The following is a 16,369-nucleotide window of genomic DNA, read 5'->3' as shown; positions in this document are numbered from 1 at the left end:
CCCCCCCCTCCCCCCCCCCCCCTCCACCCGGGAACGGAGGAACCGCATGCGTGTTCCCAAAAGAAAAAGATTTTTCCGTATTGACTTTAAACGCCGGACTTATGCTGAAAAGGGCGGGGGGGGGGGGTGCAGAAAAGGCTCGTATAACAAAAGAAATAGATCTACCCGTATTGACTACACACCGGACTTATCAGCCAGTTCACGGTTGCAGTCTGAGCATGAGCAGATAAAGGTCATTGCAGAACAAATTTTGTAATACCTGGAGACGAAAATACTGGATACGTGCTCATGAAAGTTATGTAAACATTATTCATTCATGCACATTCAGTGCACTCCATGGTGCACAGGTGGAAGTATTCTTTGAAAAGGGGAACAAAGGCTATTTATAAAGCATCTCGATCGCTGTAGGAGTGATTATTTCAAATGTACAAAGGGGACCACTTCATGTTTTGAAGATCTGTGGATATTCGGGGTCATTGCAGTAAGGTGCTAACCGTGAACTGGTCTATTCAGAAAAGGGGGGTGCTGGGAACACGCATATGCGTACCCTAAATAACACTGAGTGGGGGGGGGGGGGGTGCGGGGCTTGCCGCCATCCGTTGGAAATTAATGAGATATCCATGCAATTGGTTAATTGTAAAGTAAATAGACAGACATCATGTTAATGCATTCAATGGGTACTGTTTCCACAACATTGCACAATCACCACGATGTTTCAAGCTAGGCATGTGTTTTTTAAGTTACTGATATTGTAGGTCATAGAACTTGAGACATTCCTGCAATGCATAAACTGTTTTTTCTGGAGAATTTGGAATTTAAAAGGTGATGGGGGTATATGCAGGTACTATTGATCTTTACCATTAATTGGTGCTCTCTCTTCTCTGTTTGGCCAAAACGACAAACAAATGAGACCCACGCAGTATGTGTGTACAGACAGGCATCATTTAATGCATTCATTGGGTTTGCTTCCACATTTTAGCATATTCATCATGATCATTGACTATATAGTTCAAATTCATTTTTTTGTTAAAGTTATTTAACATGGTACTAATGAATTTATCTGCCATGCGATTGCAATGTGACGCTATATCAAATAGTACCACCACAATATATGAGGTAAAGCAAAGTTTGGCTTGCAGCCAGTATATTAAGCTCTCGTGTTCGATCTTGTAATTGTTAACACCTCAGAATAAAACCAAGTGTGATCTACTGGCTGCAAGCCAACGTTGCTTGGCTGACACATATGGTTGTTAGACATTCAAACAGCTTTGTAGAGACGGGGAACAAATAAAAATAACAATACACCATCGTTAATCGTGAGAATGTTCACTTCTGCGTCTCTCTGCTAAATTCTGCTAACTGTGGAATCAACCGAGTGGATTCAACTGTAAATATATCGATCGGACAAAGTTTTAAAAGAGTGAATAACCAAAGACGAAATTGACTATGAAAAGTGCAAGATTAGGAAGTTGCGGGATGAATCGAATAAAAAAAAAAAAAGGATTAAATTGAATAAAAAAAAGTGTCGGGAACATTTTCTCCTTCCCTCAGATGGAAGGGATTTTATTCTGATTTGTCATGGTTACCCACGGTGTTAAACAAGGTGGGGTTTTATCTCCCTGTATTATTTAAATTGGATATTGATGGTCCCCTTCACAATTTGAAGGTACTTGGGAAAGCTATGTTTTATGGGTCAAATATTTGCAGATGCTTTTCATATGCTGACGATTCGATTATTATATCACCAAATGTGTCAGCCTTGAACGAAATGATTGTTATTTGTCAGGATTATGCTCTTCAATTTGATTAAAACACATTCAAATGTGGTGGAAAACCTGGGGAATCTGTCAAAGCAGTAGACGAAGTAGTCATCTCAACGCTATTTCCAATTTATTGTGAATCTTGTTCTTTCCAAAAATTAGTGGCGATTTTAATGGTCAATGTTTCATTCTGCGGAGTCATTTCAAATATGCTAAATGTGATGTTCGAGTCGTTATTGTTGGCACTCTGAAGTTGACAAAGTCAAGGATACCAGAATCGACAGAAGAAAAAAAGAATAACCCTCATGCTGTCATATTGACAAATTTAATATGACGCATTCATTGATACCAGAATCGACAAAAGAAAAGGGAATAACCCTCATGTTGTCATATTGCCAAATTTAATCTGACACATTCAATGATACCAGAATCAACAAAAGAAATAAGAATAACCCTAATGCTGTCACATTGTCACTTCATTACATGAGTTAAATTGGCAATTGGGGATGAAAGATTTATATGCAATTTCTTTTATAGTATACAAAAGTAGAAAAAAACACGATCATAACAGGGATCAATGTTTTCTTGTCGGTTTTTTGTCTGTTTAATCCTCTGTTAGCCCTATATTTGCTTGTTCGTGTATTTACTGTTTTGTTTTGCTTTGTATTTCACCTTTGGGTGGACCTTTTTAAATGATTGTTGAAATAAAGATGTAATGCTTTGTTATGTTTGTAGTAGATGTAAATATAATGCCAGGGTGAAGGGGTTTGTTTTTGATTGGGATATCTGGATAGTGTATATTCTTTATAGAGTATACAGACTAAAAACAAGATGGAATTTGCTTTATGTGGTGAAATGGATTATGTCAGTAGTATAATGTGGCAAAACAAGAAAATTTATCTGTATAAGGGATAACGGAGAATGTTCATTCCTAAGTTATCAAGAATGTAATGAATACAGTACTTATCTTTGTCTGCATTATATTGGCAGAGATGGAATGTTGTTAGGGAGACGGCAATTAAAAGATAGACTTGTTTAATACGGAGTGCTGTGTTTATGGTTTCTGCTTCATGAATGGTTTTATTTAATTTGCATTTCTATATAGACAGTTGAGGAGATAGGTGTCAGTTCCATTGTCGCTGCTCAAAGCCATTATGAGAATGATGCATATGTGTTCATGTAGCCTTTGTTCGAGCATGGGTGAACGTGTGTGTGGATGTGTGTGAGGCATAATTTATTTTATTTTTTAATTTTTTTTTTTTTTTTTTTTTGGGGGGGGGGGGGGGTAGGGGAATGTATGAGACGAGCTAGAAGGGAGAAGGGAACGATACATCTCTCGTCTCATCATATTCCTTTTCTTGAATATAAATTTCTTTAATAGGACTTAAGTTCTTCTTTTTGACAAATACATGATTTAATAATATATTTTTTTCTCACAATAACAAATATAGGCTTTGTCTATTCTACGTGAAAATGTAATAAAAAAATCGTTGTTGAAGTATGACCTACTGTGCTTTTAAACATGTATTAAATGTAAGCTATTTCTTTCATAGATTGTATTGATGAGGATATAGGTACAAATTTATTAAGTCTATTATATAATTTTGCACTATTTTGTATCTTAATTGTGCAATTAATGTATTCGATTTTATTTTTAAAGAGAAAAAACATTCCAAAACAACTCCACCAACGACAAAATACCCCCTCCCCCGAAAAACATTTAATTACCATAGAACAGGGAGAAAGAAATCGGAAGGAAATTCATCAAAACAAACAATTAAGATACCTACTACGTGTTCATTCGTGATGGATACGAATGCAGGAATATTAAAATATGAAATAATTTATTATTGACGTTGATTGATGTTAAGCGTAGGTCTGCATTTCTTAAGACATTTCCTCGCCTCTTGTGCAGCGGGCTTTTAGTGCGCATTAAAGAAAAAAAAAAGATAGACTAAAATTTCCATATCTATTGACTGAATATCGTAATCTCAGGAATTCAGTCACCAAGCTCATACCAAAAGAGAAGAGAGAATATTTTGACTCAGTATCTGAGAGATACAGTAATGATAGTAAGAAGTTATGGAAGGAGTTAAGCAAAATTACTGAAAGGGGAAAAAAAGACTCTGTTTTACCATCTGACCTAGACAGTAGATTGAACGATTATTTTGTAAATATTGGTAAAAAGATTTCAGAAACTTTCAGTAATCATGATCATTTCTATTTTATAAATGATTACTGATTGCTTACGGTTAAGTACATGTAATATATACGCTGATGATGTTGCCTTATATGCACGCACGTAGCCACGGGGGGGGGGGGGGGGGGGGGGCACGGGAGGGGGGGGGGCACGTGTCCCCCAAAAAAATCCAAGATCGATTGAACTTTTTTAGACCCCCTTTTTTTTTACCTCGATCAATACATGTATGTCCCCCCCCCCAAAACATCCAACTCTGGCTACGTGCCTGCTTATATGTTTCTGATATGAATATTAAATTCATCACATCTAAGCTCCAAGCAGATTTATATGCTATAAATGAATGGTATTGTCAAAATAGATTACGTATTAATACTAATAAGAGTAATATTATGCTGTTGAGTAGTAACACACGAGGTAACGATGGATTAAGTCTGAATGTGCATATTGATACTGAAACAATAGAACAAGTAAGAAGTATCAGATATTTAGGGATTGAAATTGATGATACACTTTCTTGGGATTATCCACATTAAAATCTCTTACCGAATCATTAAATTATAAGATTGTTACTTTGATAAAGCTCAGTAAATTTTTAAGCTCTTATATTGTGAATAAAATATACAAATGTACCATACAGCCAATCTTTTATTATTCTTGTTCCGTATGGGGAACTGTTCTTTACAAAACAGAAATATTCTTTTAAGACTACAGAAAAGAGCTGCACGTATTGTCGAAAGGAACTTTGATTATGATGTAAATAGCTTGAATATAATGAATTCATTAAAATGGCAATCCATTGATACTAGACGGGACTATTTATTAGCATTTTAATGTACAACTGTATTCATGGATAAGCCCCAATACGATTATGCGATGAATTGGAAATGGTTTTTGACAGACATGGTTTTAACACTAGACTTGCAAATACGCTGAATATTGTTTTACCCAAGCCTAATCTTGAATGTTTTAAGAATTGTTTTAGATACGCTGGTGGTAAAATCTGGAATAGTTTACCTTTTGCTTTTCAAATTGCTAAATCTATCGATGTTTTTGAACGTATGTACGAGGACAATTTTTTTAAACTTGTGTGATACAAAGCCGATTCTTTTATTGCTCTTGACATGGCTTATTCTCTCTCTCTCCTCTCTCTCTCTCTCTTAATCTCTCTCCATTTCCCTCTCCCCTCTTTCTTTCGTTTCCCCTTTCCTCCTTTACTTTTCCAGTTTCCTTATATCTTTTTACCTCTTTTAATTTTTTAATGATATTTTAATGCCTTTTATTAAAGTGATTTGATGTTTTTTCCGCTGTTAATTTCAATTATTAAATTGAAGCCTTCCGCCTTGCACTTATCAAAACAAACCGCAATTCCCGTATTTTCTGGCAGCCTGTCCGCCCTGTCGTCTCGAAGCCCGATATTTTGAGCGCAATTTGTTCCTTAAGTTTCGTTATTAGTAAATATTGTTTGATTTGGGCTTTCTGTTAATTTTTGATGAGTGTTAAAAGGAAAGTTTCAGTACTTTATAATATTCTATGCTAACATTATTAATTGTGTTGCAATGTGACCGTAGCTTTCAAGCCCGTACAAGCTTCTTCAAGGGGGGGGGGGAGGAGGTTCTTATGCCAACTTTGATACAGAGGTGTTAGTGAGACATTGTGAGGGGGAGGGGTAATGACCCCTTAAAATATCTAGCGGCGAATCAGCCGGCAAATAAGCAGGGGAGGGGGGGGGGGGGTAGTGAGCACTAATTTTGTTTTGTCATATTGCTCCGATTGTCTCATTTTCGCTCGCTCGATCACTGCAGCACAAACATAGCTCGTTCGACGTTACTACCAAACTAGCCAATCAGGTGTCAATGACGTCATATTGAATGCGGCGGCAAATATATTTTGTGAAATTATTGAAAAATTTACTATTTCTAATTGCAAACTAGTTTTATTTTTGGATGGAAAAGCAGCCATTGTTATCTTGACATTCATTGAAGTAATCAGAATAGGGTAAGTTACTTCTCAGATGATTCAAGAGGTCCATTTTGTGGATAATTTTTTAATTTCTTAGAATGTTCCACTGTGTTGCAGGGTACCGGGTGTATGCCATTGGGTGCGATGTGTTCGCGCGCTATAAGCACAGGCCACCGCGCCTCGGGTGTATTCTCGTACTGATGTAGGTGCAAAGCTAGAATGGCTACCACGCCCACTTCCTCTCTATGCCTTACTGAACATTCCTTTCCTTCTCAATACAATAACTTTCACCTGCCTAAGTTATTCAAACCATACCGCCTCGCCACTTCCATTACGTAATCATTAAAAGGATCCGCATATACAACATTTTCCTGCTATACGTTGTACTGCAGGAAAATACAAATCTTTCTGGTATACCTTACAGTCCAAACGATAAATATGTGCCTTTAACGAAGCAGGCGAGAATCGGCAAAGCAGACGACACTTGATAGTAATTTTGTATGTGAGATTGCTTTGCTAAATATAAATTACTTTGTTAATAAATATCAACTAAAATTTCTTTTGCATTTCTTTAAACCATCATTGATATTTAATAATTCATGAGTGAGTAAAAGAAACATACCAAACTATATAATTATATGAAATACTTGGTGGCAATTAGGGGAGTTTGACGGGATGACCGATTGCACCCCTCTGTTAATAACCGAATAGTCCATGGTGTGTCATGAATATTCATGTTTTTGCTTACCTCGGCTAAATGTTTGCGTTTACTAAATTGAAAAATTACGGTGGGGGTTGGATGAAATGGACATAATGAAATAGGCAGAAGTGATCTATGATAATTCATGTTTTTATGTTGTGTGCTCGACCTATAATCTTCAAATCGCTTGGCAAACTGAGTACAAAGTTAGACTTGTTTCACATGTGTATTATAGGCAATGACGAGCTTGTAACCTATTTTGAAAAATTACGGTTGGTGAACTTTCAAAAGTCAATGAGACATGAGGGTTCCAATGAAAGAGCTAGTGATAACGTACGTCGGGTGGATGTGCTTTTCGTTTAAACAAAAAATGAATTTTTAACGATTTTTTTTTTAAAAACGTCCATAGGCTAACATGTTAGACTGCTGACTCTGACCATGCTCTGACGATAGGGGGCGTTGTGAAATGAGACTAAACGGAGCAATATGTTTTGTTCAACAGGGGACGGGGGGAATGGAGCACCACTTTTTTTTAAGGGAGGGGGTTCGCGCGAGGCCTTTCTTTGACCAAATGATCGAAATGTATTCCATGTTTATTCTATTTTCTTTAGACTTTGAAAATGGCGTCAAAAACCACGATTGCTCTTTACTGTCTGATTGCCTTGGCCGTGGCAGCAAGTGCGTTGAATGTCAAGGAAACAGACTTCAGAGGGCGCAGGACAGGGCCAGGGAGAAGCAGTAAGCATTTCTTTTTTAATGTTGTCAACAACTAAAAGAATACGATTACAAAACAACCGACCAAGCAATTTCAAGAGTCGTATATATACGCTTATGCGGTCACCTATTGAAATGTGCCAACATTTCGACATAATCCGACCAGATTTAAAGAAAGTTTGTCCTGACAAAATTATACTTTCTATCCCTTTTATCCTTGCCGATGAGTTTTCGTTTAAAAAATTGGTTACAACAAAATTTAAAAAATGTTATTTGTTGATTAAATTTTGTTTCGATCATTTTTCATCCTTTATTTTGTATTGTTTTAGTCAAGGAAGATGAGATCGACAATTCTAATGCGTTTAATGTCGAGGAAGAAAACGGGCCTCGCAGGGATAGCAGTAAGCAATTCATTTCTAATGTTTTTAACCAACTAAACGAATACGATTACAAACAACTGACCTATATTTCCAATGAACATAATTGCAAAGTTATGATTTGTCAAATTATAATGAGTTTAATGTACATAAATGTAATGGCATATTAAACCATTTAAAAGGGGATATGACCCGATTCTAATAACTGGAATCCTTTGCTTGTAAATGCACAGGATAGGGGTTAATTAACAATCAAAGAAACCAGACTTTTAATTGAAAACCCCCCGGAATGATATTAAGGACGGCATTTGTTCCCTTTTACGCCGAACATATCCGGTGTGTGCAGCTGAATATACAATGACGTCTTATTTTGTTTACAAGCGACAGATTCCTTTATTTTTGTATCGCTGCATTTGTCATCAAAATAAAACCATGCGCGGGGTTTAGAGTGAGGCAAAAGATTATACATTTAGCCTGACGGTAGTGAAGTAAGAGAAAGAACTCAAGAGAAGATGAAAACACAGGCACTGAAAATATGTGAGATGTCATGGGACATCGTCTGCTTGTGCAAGTCATGTCCATACTGTGATCTCACACATCTCAGCAGCGTTCGGAGAGCTCTTCAGGTGCTATGCCGGGGCTGTATTTAAGCGTTTTATAATTTATAATAATCACTACTTCGAATGTTTCCAAGTATTAAATTTTGATAACCTTGTCGAATCAAAGTTTCAACTTTGCAATAATGAAAATAAAGTTAGTTTTTTAAATCAATGAATATCTACTTTAAGGAATAGCGGATACGAATACATCCAATAGAACGAGATATCTTAGTACTTATATATTTTTTTATGTTCAGAACATGTAAGTTGTGAATCAAGTTTAACTCCTAGGTATTTCATTGTTTCGACACACTGTAAATTTTTACCATTTAATTTAATTGAGAAACGATTGTTCTCCAACTTTCTTTTTGATCCAAAGGACATCACCATAATTTTCTTAGGGTGTATATACATCTTATTTATATCAAACCGTTTACATATTAAATCAAAGTCATTCTGCAATTTTTCTTGAACTTCAGAAAAAATATTATAATTATTAAAAATGACAGTATCCTCAGCATAAAGTGATATTTTGAAATTATTATGAAATGTTAAATTATTGATATCATTAATGTACACAAAAAAAATCAAGGGGCCCAGAATTGACCCTTGTGGCACCCCGGATTTAACAGTTAAATACTGGCTACAATGATTATCTATAGTAACACAATGTTGTCTACCAATTAAGTAAGATTTAAACCATTCATACACCTTGTTACTAATGCCATAAAAAATTAGTTTATCAAGTATTATTTTATGTGGAATAACGTCAAACGCTTTCCTAAGATCGTAAAATATTGTTCCAGTAATCTGACCTGAGTTCATATTATCACGAAGGTAATCAGTAATTTCTGTGAGACATGTGGTTGTGGAATGAAGCGGTCTAAATCCAGACTGACGTTCTGATAATAGATTATTTTGGTTAAGGTAAGAATACAATTGTTTATGTGCGGCTTTCTCTAGAATTTTTGACAAAGAGGGCAGTATTGAAATGGGCCTGAAATTATCCACACTAAACGTTCCTCCTGTATACGCGTATTTCAAAGTATTTTACAACCAATCACGCTGCAGTGGTGATTGGGGCTTCGCGCGCTCTGATGATCCGGCGGACACGGTTTGTCGCTGTGTGTTTCCACAGCGATTTCACAGGGAGTTCGTTGGGATCGACACGCCAAGATCCACCTAGAGGTGGATCTGATAATCCGTTTCTCGGTCGACACAGGTCGACACGCTTGTGTTTTCACAGGAAAACTGACACGGTATGACACGGTATTACACGGGTAATACCGTGTCGATGTTTTATGTGGGAACACGCTGAATGTAGTATATTATTTTGTAATAGATGTTTTATGCAAAAATCAAGATGCTAAAGCTTTGACGTTTCATTAAATTATTATAAAAAGAAGACGATTTGCTATACCGTTCTCGACTGTTAATCCTTGTCTGAATTCAGTTTCTCCCCCTACCGCGCAAAGCGCGGAAACTTTGACGTTTCATTAAATTATGAGAAAAAGCAGACGATTCGGTGTACTGTTCTCGACTCTTAATCTTTTTCTGAATTCAGTTCTCCCCCTCCCGCGCAAAGCGCGGAAGTTTTGGCGTTTCATTAAATTATTAGAGAAAGTAGACGATTCGTTGAACCGTGCTCGACTTAAAAGGGTGCCGAGACTAAGAAAGGGTTGAAAAACGCTGCCTATTTCAGGTAAGACTAGTAAAACTTTCATCAGTTCAATTGTCCTATTGAGTATGAACAAGATCACATCATTTGATTGCCATACTAGTTTTTTTTTTCAACCCATTGTTTTTCCTCCAAACTAGGTTTTAGTTGGCTTCCAAAGGTACACGATTAAGAAGAACCGAATATTTTGAAATAGTATTGAAAGAACTCGAGCTTTTAATATTCCACTTGCTTTTGTAAAAAAAAAATTATTAATAAATTATTGGGCGTTGATAACCTAAGAGAGAATAATGCTGTTAAAACACAAGGTCATTGATTGACCGGTGATGGTGGATGTGATGATGAGGATAACGATTTGTGGTAGTTGTGGTATTGAAGATGATGATGGCGGTAGTTCTGATCATTATGGTGGTGATGATGATAATGTTGGTGGTGATTGGTGATGGTGGTAGTAGTGATGATGGTGATAATGAATAATCGTAGTAGTGGTAGTGATGATGACGGTGATGGTGGTAGTGATGATGACGAGGATAACGATTTGTGGTAGTTGTGGTATTGAAGATGATGATGGCGGTAGTAATGATGATTATGGTGGTGATGATGATAATGTTGGTGGTGATTGGTGATGGTGGTAGTAGTGATGATGATGGTGATAATGAATAATCGTAGTAGTGGTAGTGATGATGACGGTGATGGTGGTAGTGATGATGAGGAGGATAACGGTTTGTGGTAGTTGTGGTATTGAAGATGGTGGTGGCGGTAGTTATGATGATTATGGTGGTGATGATGATCATTTTGGTGGTGATTGTTGATGGTGGTAGTAGTGATAATGATGGTGATAATGATGATAATGGTGATAATAATCGTAGTAGTGGTAGTGATGATGACGGTGATGGTGGTGGTGATGATGACGACTCCGATAATGGGGATCCAAATCATCTTATTTTAGAGGATATAAAATGGGTTGAATATTGAATGTATGTAATTTGCAACAGCTTTCATTAGGATCTTTAGATTCTTCTGGGCCCTGTATCATAAAACTTTTGTTAAAATCAATATTAACAAGTGTCACATTCATACAAAAAATTTGCTCACAGCAAATGAAATGTTTCGATATTACCAACTTGTAACAGTTATTGTAACTTGTTATCATTATTATTTTATTTATCTATTATTTATTCATTTATTCATGTATTTATACGGCGTTTTTAATACATAGAAGAAGAAAAAACATACAATTGATTGAACAAAATATGGCAGCACTTTCATAGACACTGGTGTTCCGGGGCGAGCGGCCTGGAAAGGTTAAGCTCCACTAAATAATCATGGCCCCGATGCCCTCCTTCCTATAACTGGTACAGTGCACAAATATCTAACAACTTATTTTAAAATTGACAACATAAAATATATTTATAAATGTAATGCTTCCTGGGAGAAATTGCAATTGCCGCTGGTTCCAAGATTTTTTCTGACTTGTTTTTTCAATCACAGATCGATCATATTTACTGGGTGTAAGCCACAAATATGTGAACACAATAAAATATATTACAAAAGATGGGAGATTTAAATACAATACAAATACATGAAATACATGAGAATCATAACATAATACAGTCACAGAGGGTAGTCCTGGGGAGTGTTTCACAAAGACTAATTCCGACTTTAAGTTGGACCTAAATATGACAGGCCATTCATGCCACTGGTTGCTCTCACCATTGGTCTCTCAATTATGATCTTTAGATAATAATTTTTCCTTCAATAATGAATTATCAAAAAAAGCTTAATGCAATAGATGTGTGACCATGATGTGTACGTCCCTTGAGAAACGATTTCGAGTATTTAAAGGTAAACGCCCCCCTCTCAAAAAATGAAATGGAAGCTCTTATTACCAATCATGTGAAATAATATGTTTTGACTAGTACATAATGATACAAAATTTGCCGGGAAACCGCCTACTAATTGATATATTTGGTAAATTAGTTTATCTATTGGGACCAAATAGATAATACGCACCTGTCGCGCACTTGTGCGTAGTCCCATATACATCTTTCTGTGTACAGTGCTTGTAACTTTACGAAGACTGGGCCAAATTTCTTATCATTCTGATGATTCCAGAACCTTGCAGTACACACCAACACTTATATGCTAGATGATCAACTTTTTCTGATCGATTCCACAACGTTTCTTTCACAATGCAATCGCATGACCAGAACTGGTCTTTATCTTTAAAACGGTGACAGCAAACAGTGGCATGAACAGCCTGCCACAGTTAAGTCCAACTTATAGTCAATCTTTGTTTTTTAAACACCCCCCTCGCCCGTTTTTTTTTTCCTTTCTTCTTCATATGTCTTAGTGGTGTGCGCGCCGGCTCGCACACTTCAAATATGTACAATAGAATTACGCACGAGTTTTTGATTTCTGGTACGTTAGATGAGCTCGCGCACGCACTTATCAAATGTAAATATTTAAAACGACAAGAATCTGGTCTGCAGGAGGAGCAGAGGTAGGAGCCACTTCTATGAGCACGCACTCTAATATTGATCACAAGTTTAATTTTATGAAACGAGGCCCTGCTCTCGATCGTGTTTTTTTAGCGCAAGGTTTTAGCACAAGATTGGCCCATACATATTCAATAAAATCGTATTCAGAACTGAGCATGCGTAATTTGTTCCCCTTTAAATCTTGTCTCGCACCTCAAACGGTGAAAGATACAGAAGTGAAATCTTGTTCCTAAAAAAGCTATAAAAATAGACTGTTAAGGAACAAGATTGCCAAGATACGAAAGTAACTTGATATTGTCAGCTAATTGTGTGAATCATATTAGTCTACAAGCAAGGGAATGAATTCTACCATGTCTGGCGTACTGCGTACAACGGGAGCTCCAAACTGGCTGACCAATTTGAGTACTTTGGTTTCGTTTACGGAAGGCGTCGATGACATCGTCCCGTCGAGTCCCTACTCTCCCGACGTTGTTATAATATTATCGGTCATCGTAGGAGTAATCATCTTCATAACCGTCGTCGGTAATCTTCTCGTCGTCGCGGCGTTTTGTACGACTCCAAAACTCCGCACTTACAACAACTATTTCATCCTGGGTCTCGCCATCGCCGACCTGCTTGTTGGAGCGATCGACATGCCCCTGTTCGCCATCGTCATCATCATGGGACGATGGCCGTTTGGCGAGGTCTTCTGCGACATCTTCACCTTTCTCGATCACGCTTTAACTCATATCAGTATGCTCCTCGTCACCTTAATCAGCCTCGATCGTTGCGTCGCTGTCTCCGCTCCCTTTTGGCATCGTCAACACTGGCGACGACGCTCCCGTGCGATCCTCATCATCGCTATTGGCTACATTATCCCCGTCATCATCTGGCTGCCAACGACGACTCTTTGGCAGATCATCAACGGGAACGAACAGCGACCCTTTCCCAAAGACGTCTGCGCACCTTTGTACTTTCAAAGCGTCGTTGCTGGGTTCATTGTCCCCGTCGCTTACTTCGTCATCCCGTTCGTTTCAACCGCCGTTCTCTGCGCCAGAATCTACATCGTCATCAAGAAATTCTACAAGGGGCGGAAGCAGCTGAGACTTGCATTGGGGATTATGCAGCCGACTACCTCTGTAGAGCCACCGAATGACCTCGGAACTCGTGAACGAACGACATCGCTTTCCGTCTCTACGAAGAAGGATGATGTTGGTGAGGAAGAGAACGCCAAAGACAACAAAAAGAAAGAAATTGGTACAGAGAGCATGAAAGGTATGTTGACAAGGTGTTAATGTTTAACTTACTCTGTTCACATTGATGTATATTTTATATGTATTGTAATTTATAGGTTTATTTGTAATTTCTTGTCTTTTTAATATGTAATTGTTTATCAGTGTATTTTATTTGTTATAGCGCTTAGAGACTTCGATGGTAAGCGCTTTATAAGCTTTATTTCAAAACTGTTTTGGCGAGCAGACATAAATGGTGATATCAGTCTTATAGATTTGCAGGAGATATAAAGACAGGGACGGAGATAATAAGTTGTAAGATGGTAAATTTATACTTTAAAAAACTGTTATGTAAAGGAAAATAAATGTTTCAAATTTATTAATATTATTGTGAGTGAGGAATTCCACTCTTATCATGTAAAATAAAAATTTACATTTTATTGGTGTCGACCCTTCATTAAAGGGTGGGTGGAAGGGGCAAACCCCGCCCACATCTCCCACCCCAGTGTTATTTAGGGTACGCGTATGCATGTTCCCTTTTTATGGAAACACCCCCTAAGTCCGTGTGTGTAAAGTCAATACGGGCCGATTTTGTGTGTGTTACGAGCCGGACTTTGCTGCGTGAAAAGTACCCCTTTACCGAACAGTTTGGGAACATGAATGCGGTCCCTCTGTTCCCGAAGTGGGGGGGGGGGGGCGGGGAGGGGGGGGGGGGGTAAACTCAATCCACGACCAGCGTAATTTCCTTCTTTTTCATTCATAGTGTTTCACATAGGTTGCGATACAAGGCAATGTCGCAGACCTGCCACGCGATATACCAAGAACAAGATCGAGGGCGCGTTGTGTAATTACTTGAAAAAATTCAAAATGGAATAATGATGAAATAATATAAAATTAGTGGCTTTCGCTCGGCGTATAAAATAAAAATCATTACAAAATGTGAGACTTTAATTGACAATTGAAAACTGAATGTTGTCATGAAGGTATAGATGACACGTTTTTATATGGCATTATAGGGGTATGAGACTCAATACTCACTTTTCAATAGGTCCAATGAAGGGCGTGTATCTGATAAATCTTTCATCTGGAAAATGCATTCCAGGGTGCAAACGGGTTAGAAGCCAAACAAATATACAATAATTCACTCATTAAAAAAAAATCAAGACATTGTATAACTTAAATAATTGAATCGCGATAGTAATCAGTTGAGAACAGTTTGCTTGAATGAATAATAATAATAATGATCTTTTAGTCCTCTTTTGGTCCAATTGATCGTGAGCCCGGCAGCCACTGAGCAGCGCCAGATCGACGTTGCTCTATCCTTTTATTGTTGAACGTCAAAACAAGGCAGCAGCAACTCCCATCTTTTAACGTCGTTTGGTATGACGCGGCCGGGGATCGAACCCATGACCTCCCGGTTGTGAGGCGGGCGCTCTACTGACTGAGCCAACACTCCGGGAGAGAAAACTTATAAATTGAAGGACAGTAATAAATTGCAAAAGGGCTCCCTTGCCTTAAAAATGTCCGCCTATCTTTATTAATGATCGTCACTGTTTAAATACATCCTGATATTTTGACCCATAATAAACATATTTGTATCCAGAATAAACAACCTTGCATAACCGGCATTTTACTGTATTGCACAGCTTTCCAATTTTTTAATCATGGGACTATACTTCCTACCTGAAATGAATAGTAAGAAATGCAACCAATCGAAGTAATTTCAAAACTGTTTTGGCGAGCAGACATAAATGGTTATATCAGTCTTATAGATTTGCAGGAGATATAAAGAAAGTATCTCGACAATCCCGCTACGGAAAAACTTATCCATGCATTCGTTTCATCTCACCTCGATTATTGTAATAGCCTTCTAGCCGGACTACCTCAATCCCACATTGCACCCCTTCAACGCATCCAGAATACTGCTGCTAGACTAGTCACACGTACCAAGAAATCTGAACACATTACCCCAATCATCCAGTCTCTTCACTGGCTACCGATACAGGAACGCATTGTCTTCAAAATCCTCCTCCTTGTCTACAAAGCTATCCACAACCAAGCCCCCTCATACCTACAGAACATCATCTCACTCCGATCCTCATTAGCTTCTTCTGCATCTCGACGTTTACGCTCCCATGCTACTGCCCACCTTCAACTGCTACCTGGACCTCGCACCAAGACACGCTACGGAGACCGCTCATTTACAGTTATTGCCCCCAAGTTATGGAATAATCTCCCCATTTATATACGAGAAGCCCCTACATTAGAATCATTTAAGTCTCTCCTGAAAACCCACCTCTTTCCATAACTGTCATTACCCTCCCTCTCCCCAAGTTATTTATTTTAAGCGTAATTAATACTACCTTGCAGTTTAATGATCTTGTAATTTCTATTGCATAATGTTGTATTTAAGATTTAAGATGCATAATTATTACATTGAATGTAATAATTTGTATTTAGGTTGTATTTGAATATTTCACATGTTTTATGATAATTCTGATTCCATATCTGGTTTATTTATAATTTCAATCAATTTTGATGCAGTCCTTATTTTGCAGTTTAATGATATTGTAATTTCTATTGCATAATGTTGTATGATATGTATTTTAAGATGCAAAATTCTTATATTGAATGTATATAATAGTTTGCATTTAAGTTGTATTTTCATAT

General features: G+C 37.5%; 1 protein-coding gene across 1 annotated transcript; it reads left to right on the top strand.

The window, feature by feature from the left end:
- Nucleotides 1-12,838: 12,838 nt before the first annotated feature.
- On the top strand, nt 12,839-16,007 carry LOC105437927 (muscarinic acetylcholine receptor M2-like). Its single transcript, XM_011665102.2, has 2 exons — nt 12,839-13,742; nt 15,574-16,007. Exons 1-2 carry the CDS (start codon nt 12,839-12,841, stop codon nt 16,005-16,007), a joined length of 1,338 nt encoding a protein of 445 aa, XP_011663404.2.
- Nucleotides 16,008-16,369: the final 362 nt, after the last annotated feature.

The sequence above is a fragment of the Strongylocentrotus purpuratus genome, unplaced genomic scaffold (genome assembly GCF_000002235.5).
Source record: "Strongylocentrotus purpuratus isolate Spur 01 unplaced genomic scaffold, Spur_5.0 spur5_scaffold_10, whole genome shotgun sequence".
Classification (NCBI taxonomy): domain Eukaryota; kingdom Metazoa; phylum Echinodermata; class Echinoidea; order Camarodonta; family Strongylocentrotidae; genus Strongylocentrotus; species Strongylocentrotus purpuratus.
Note: the sequence above shows the minus strand (reverse complement) of the source record. Positions and strands in the feature narration are given on the sequence as shown.

Coding starts and splice junctions, on each gene's coding strand:
- LOC105437927 (XM_011665102.2), top strand. CDS start 12,839: ATGTCTGGCGTACTGCGTACAACGGGAGCTCCAAACTGGCTGACCAAT. Junction 13,743..15,573: donor TGGTACAGAGAGCATGAAAG/GTATGTTGACAA, acceptor ATAGCCTTCTAG/CCGGACTACCTCAATCCCAC.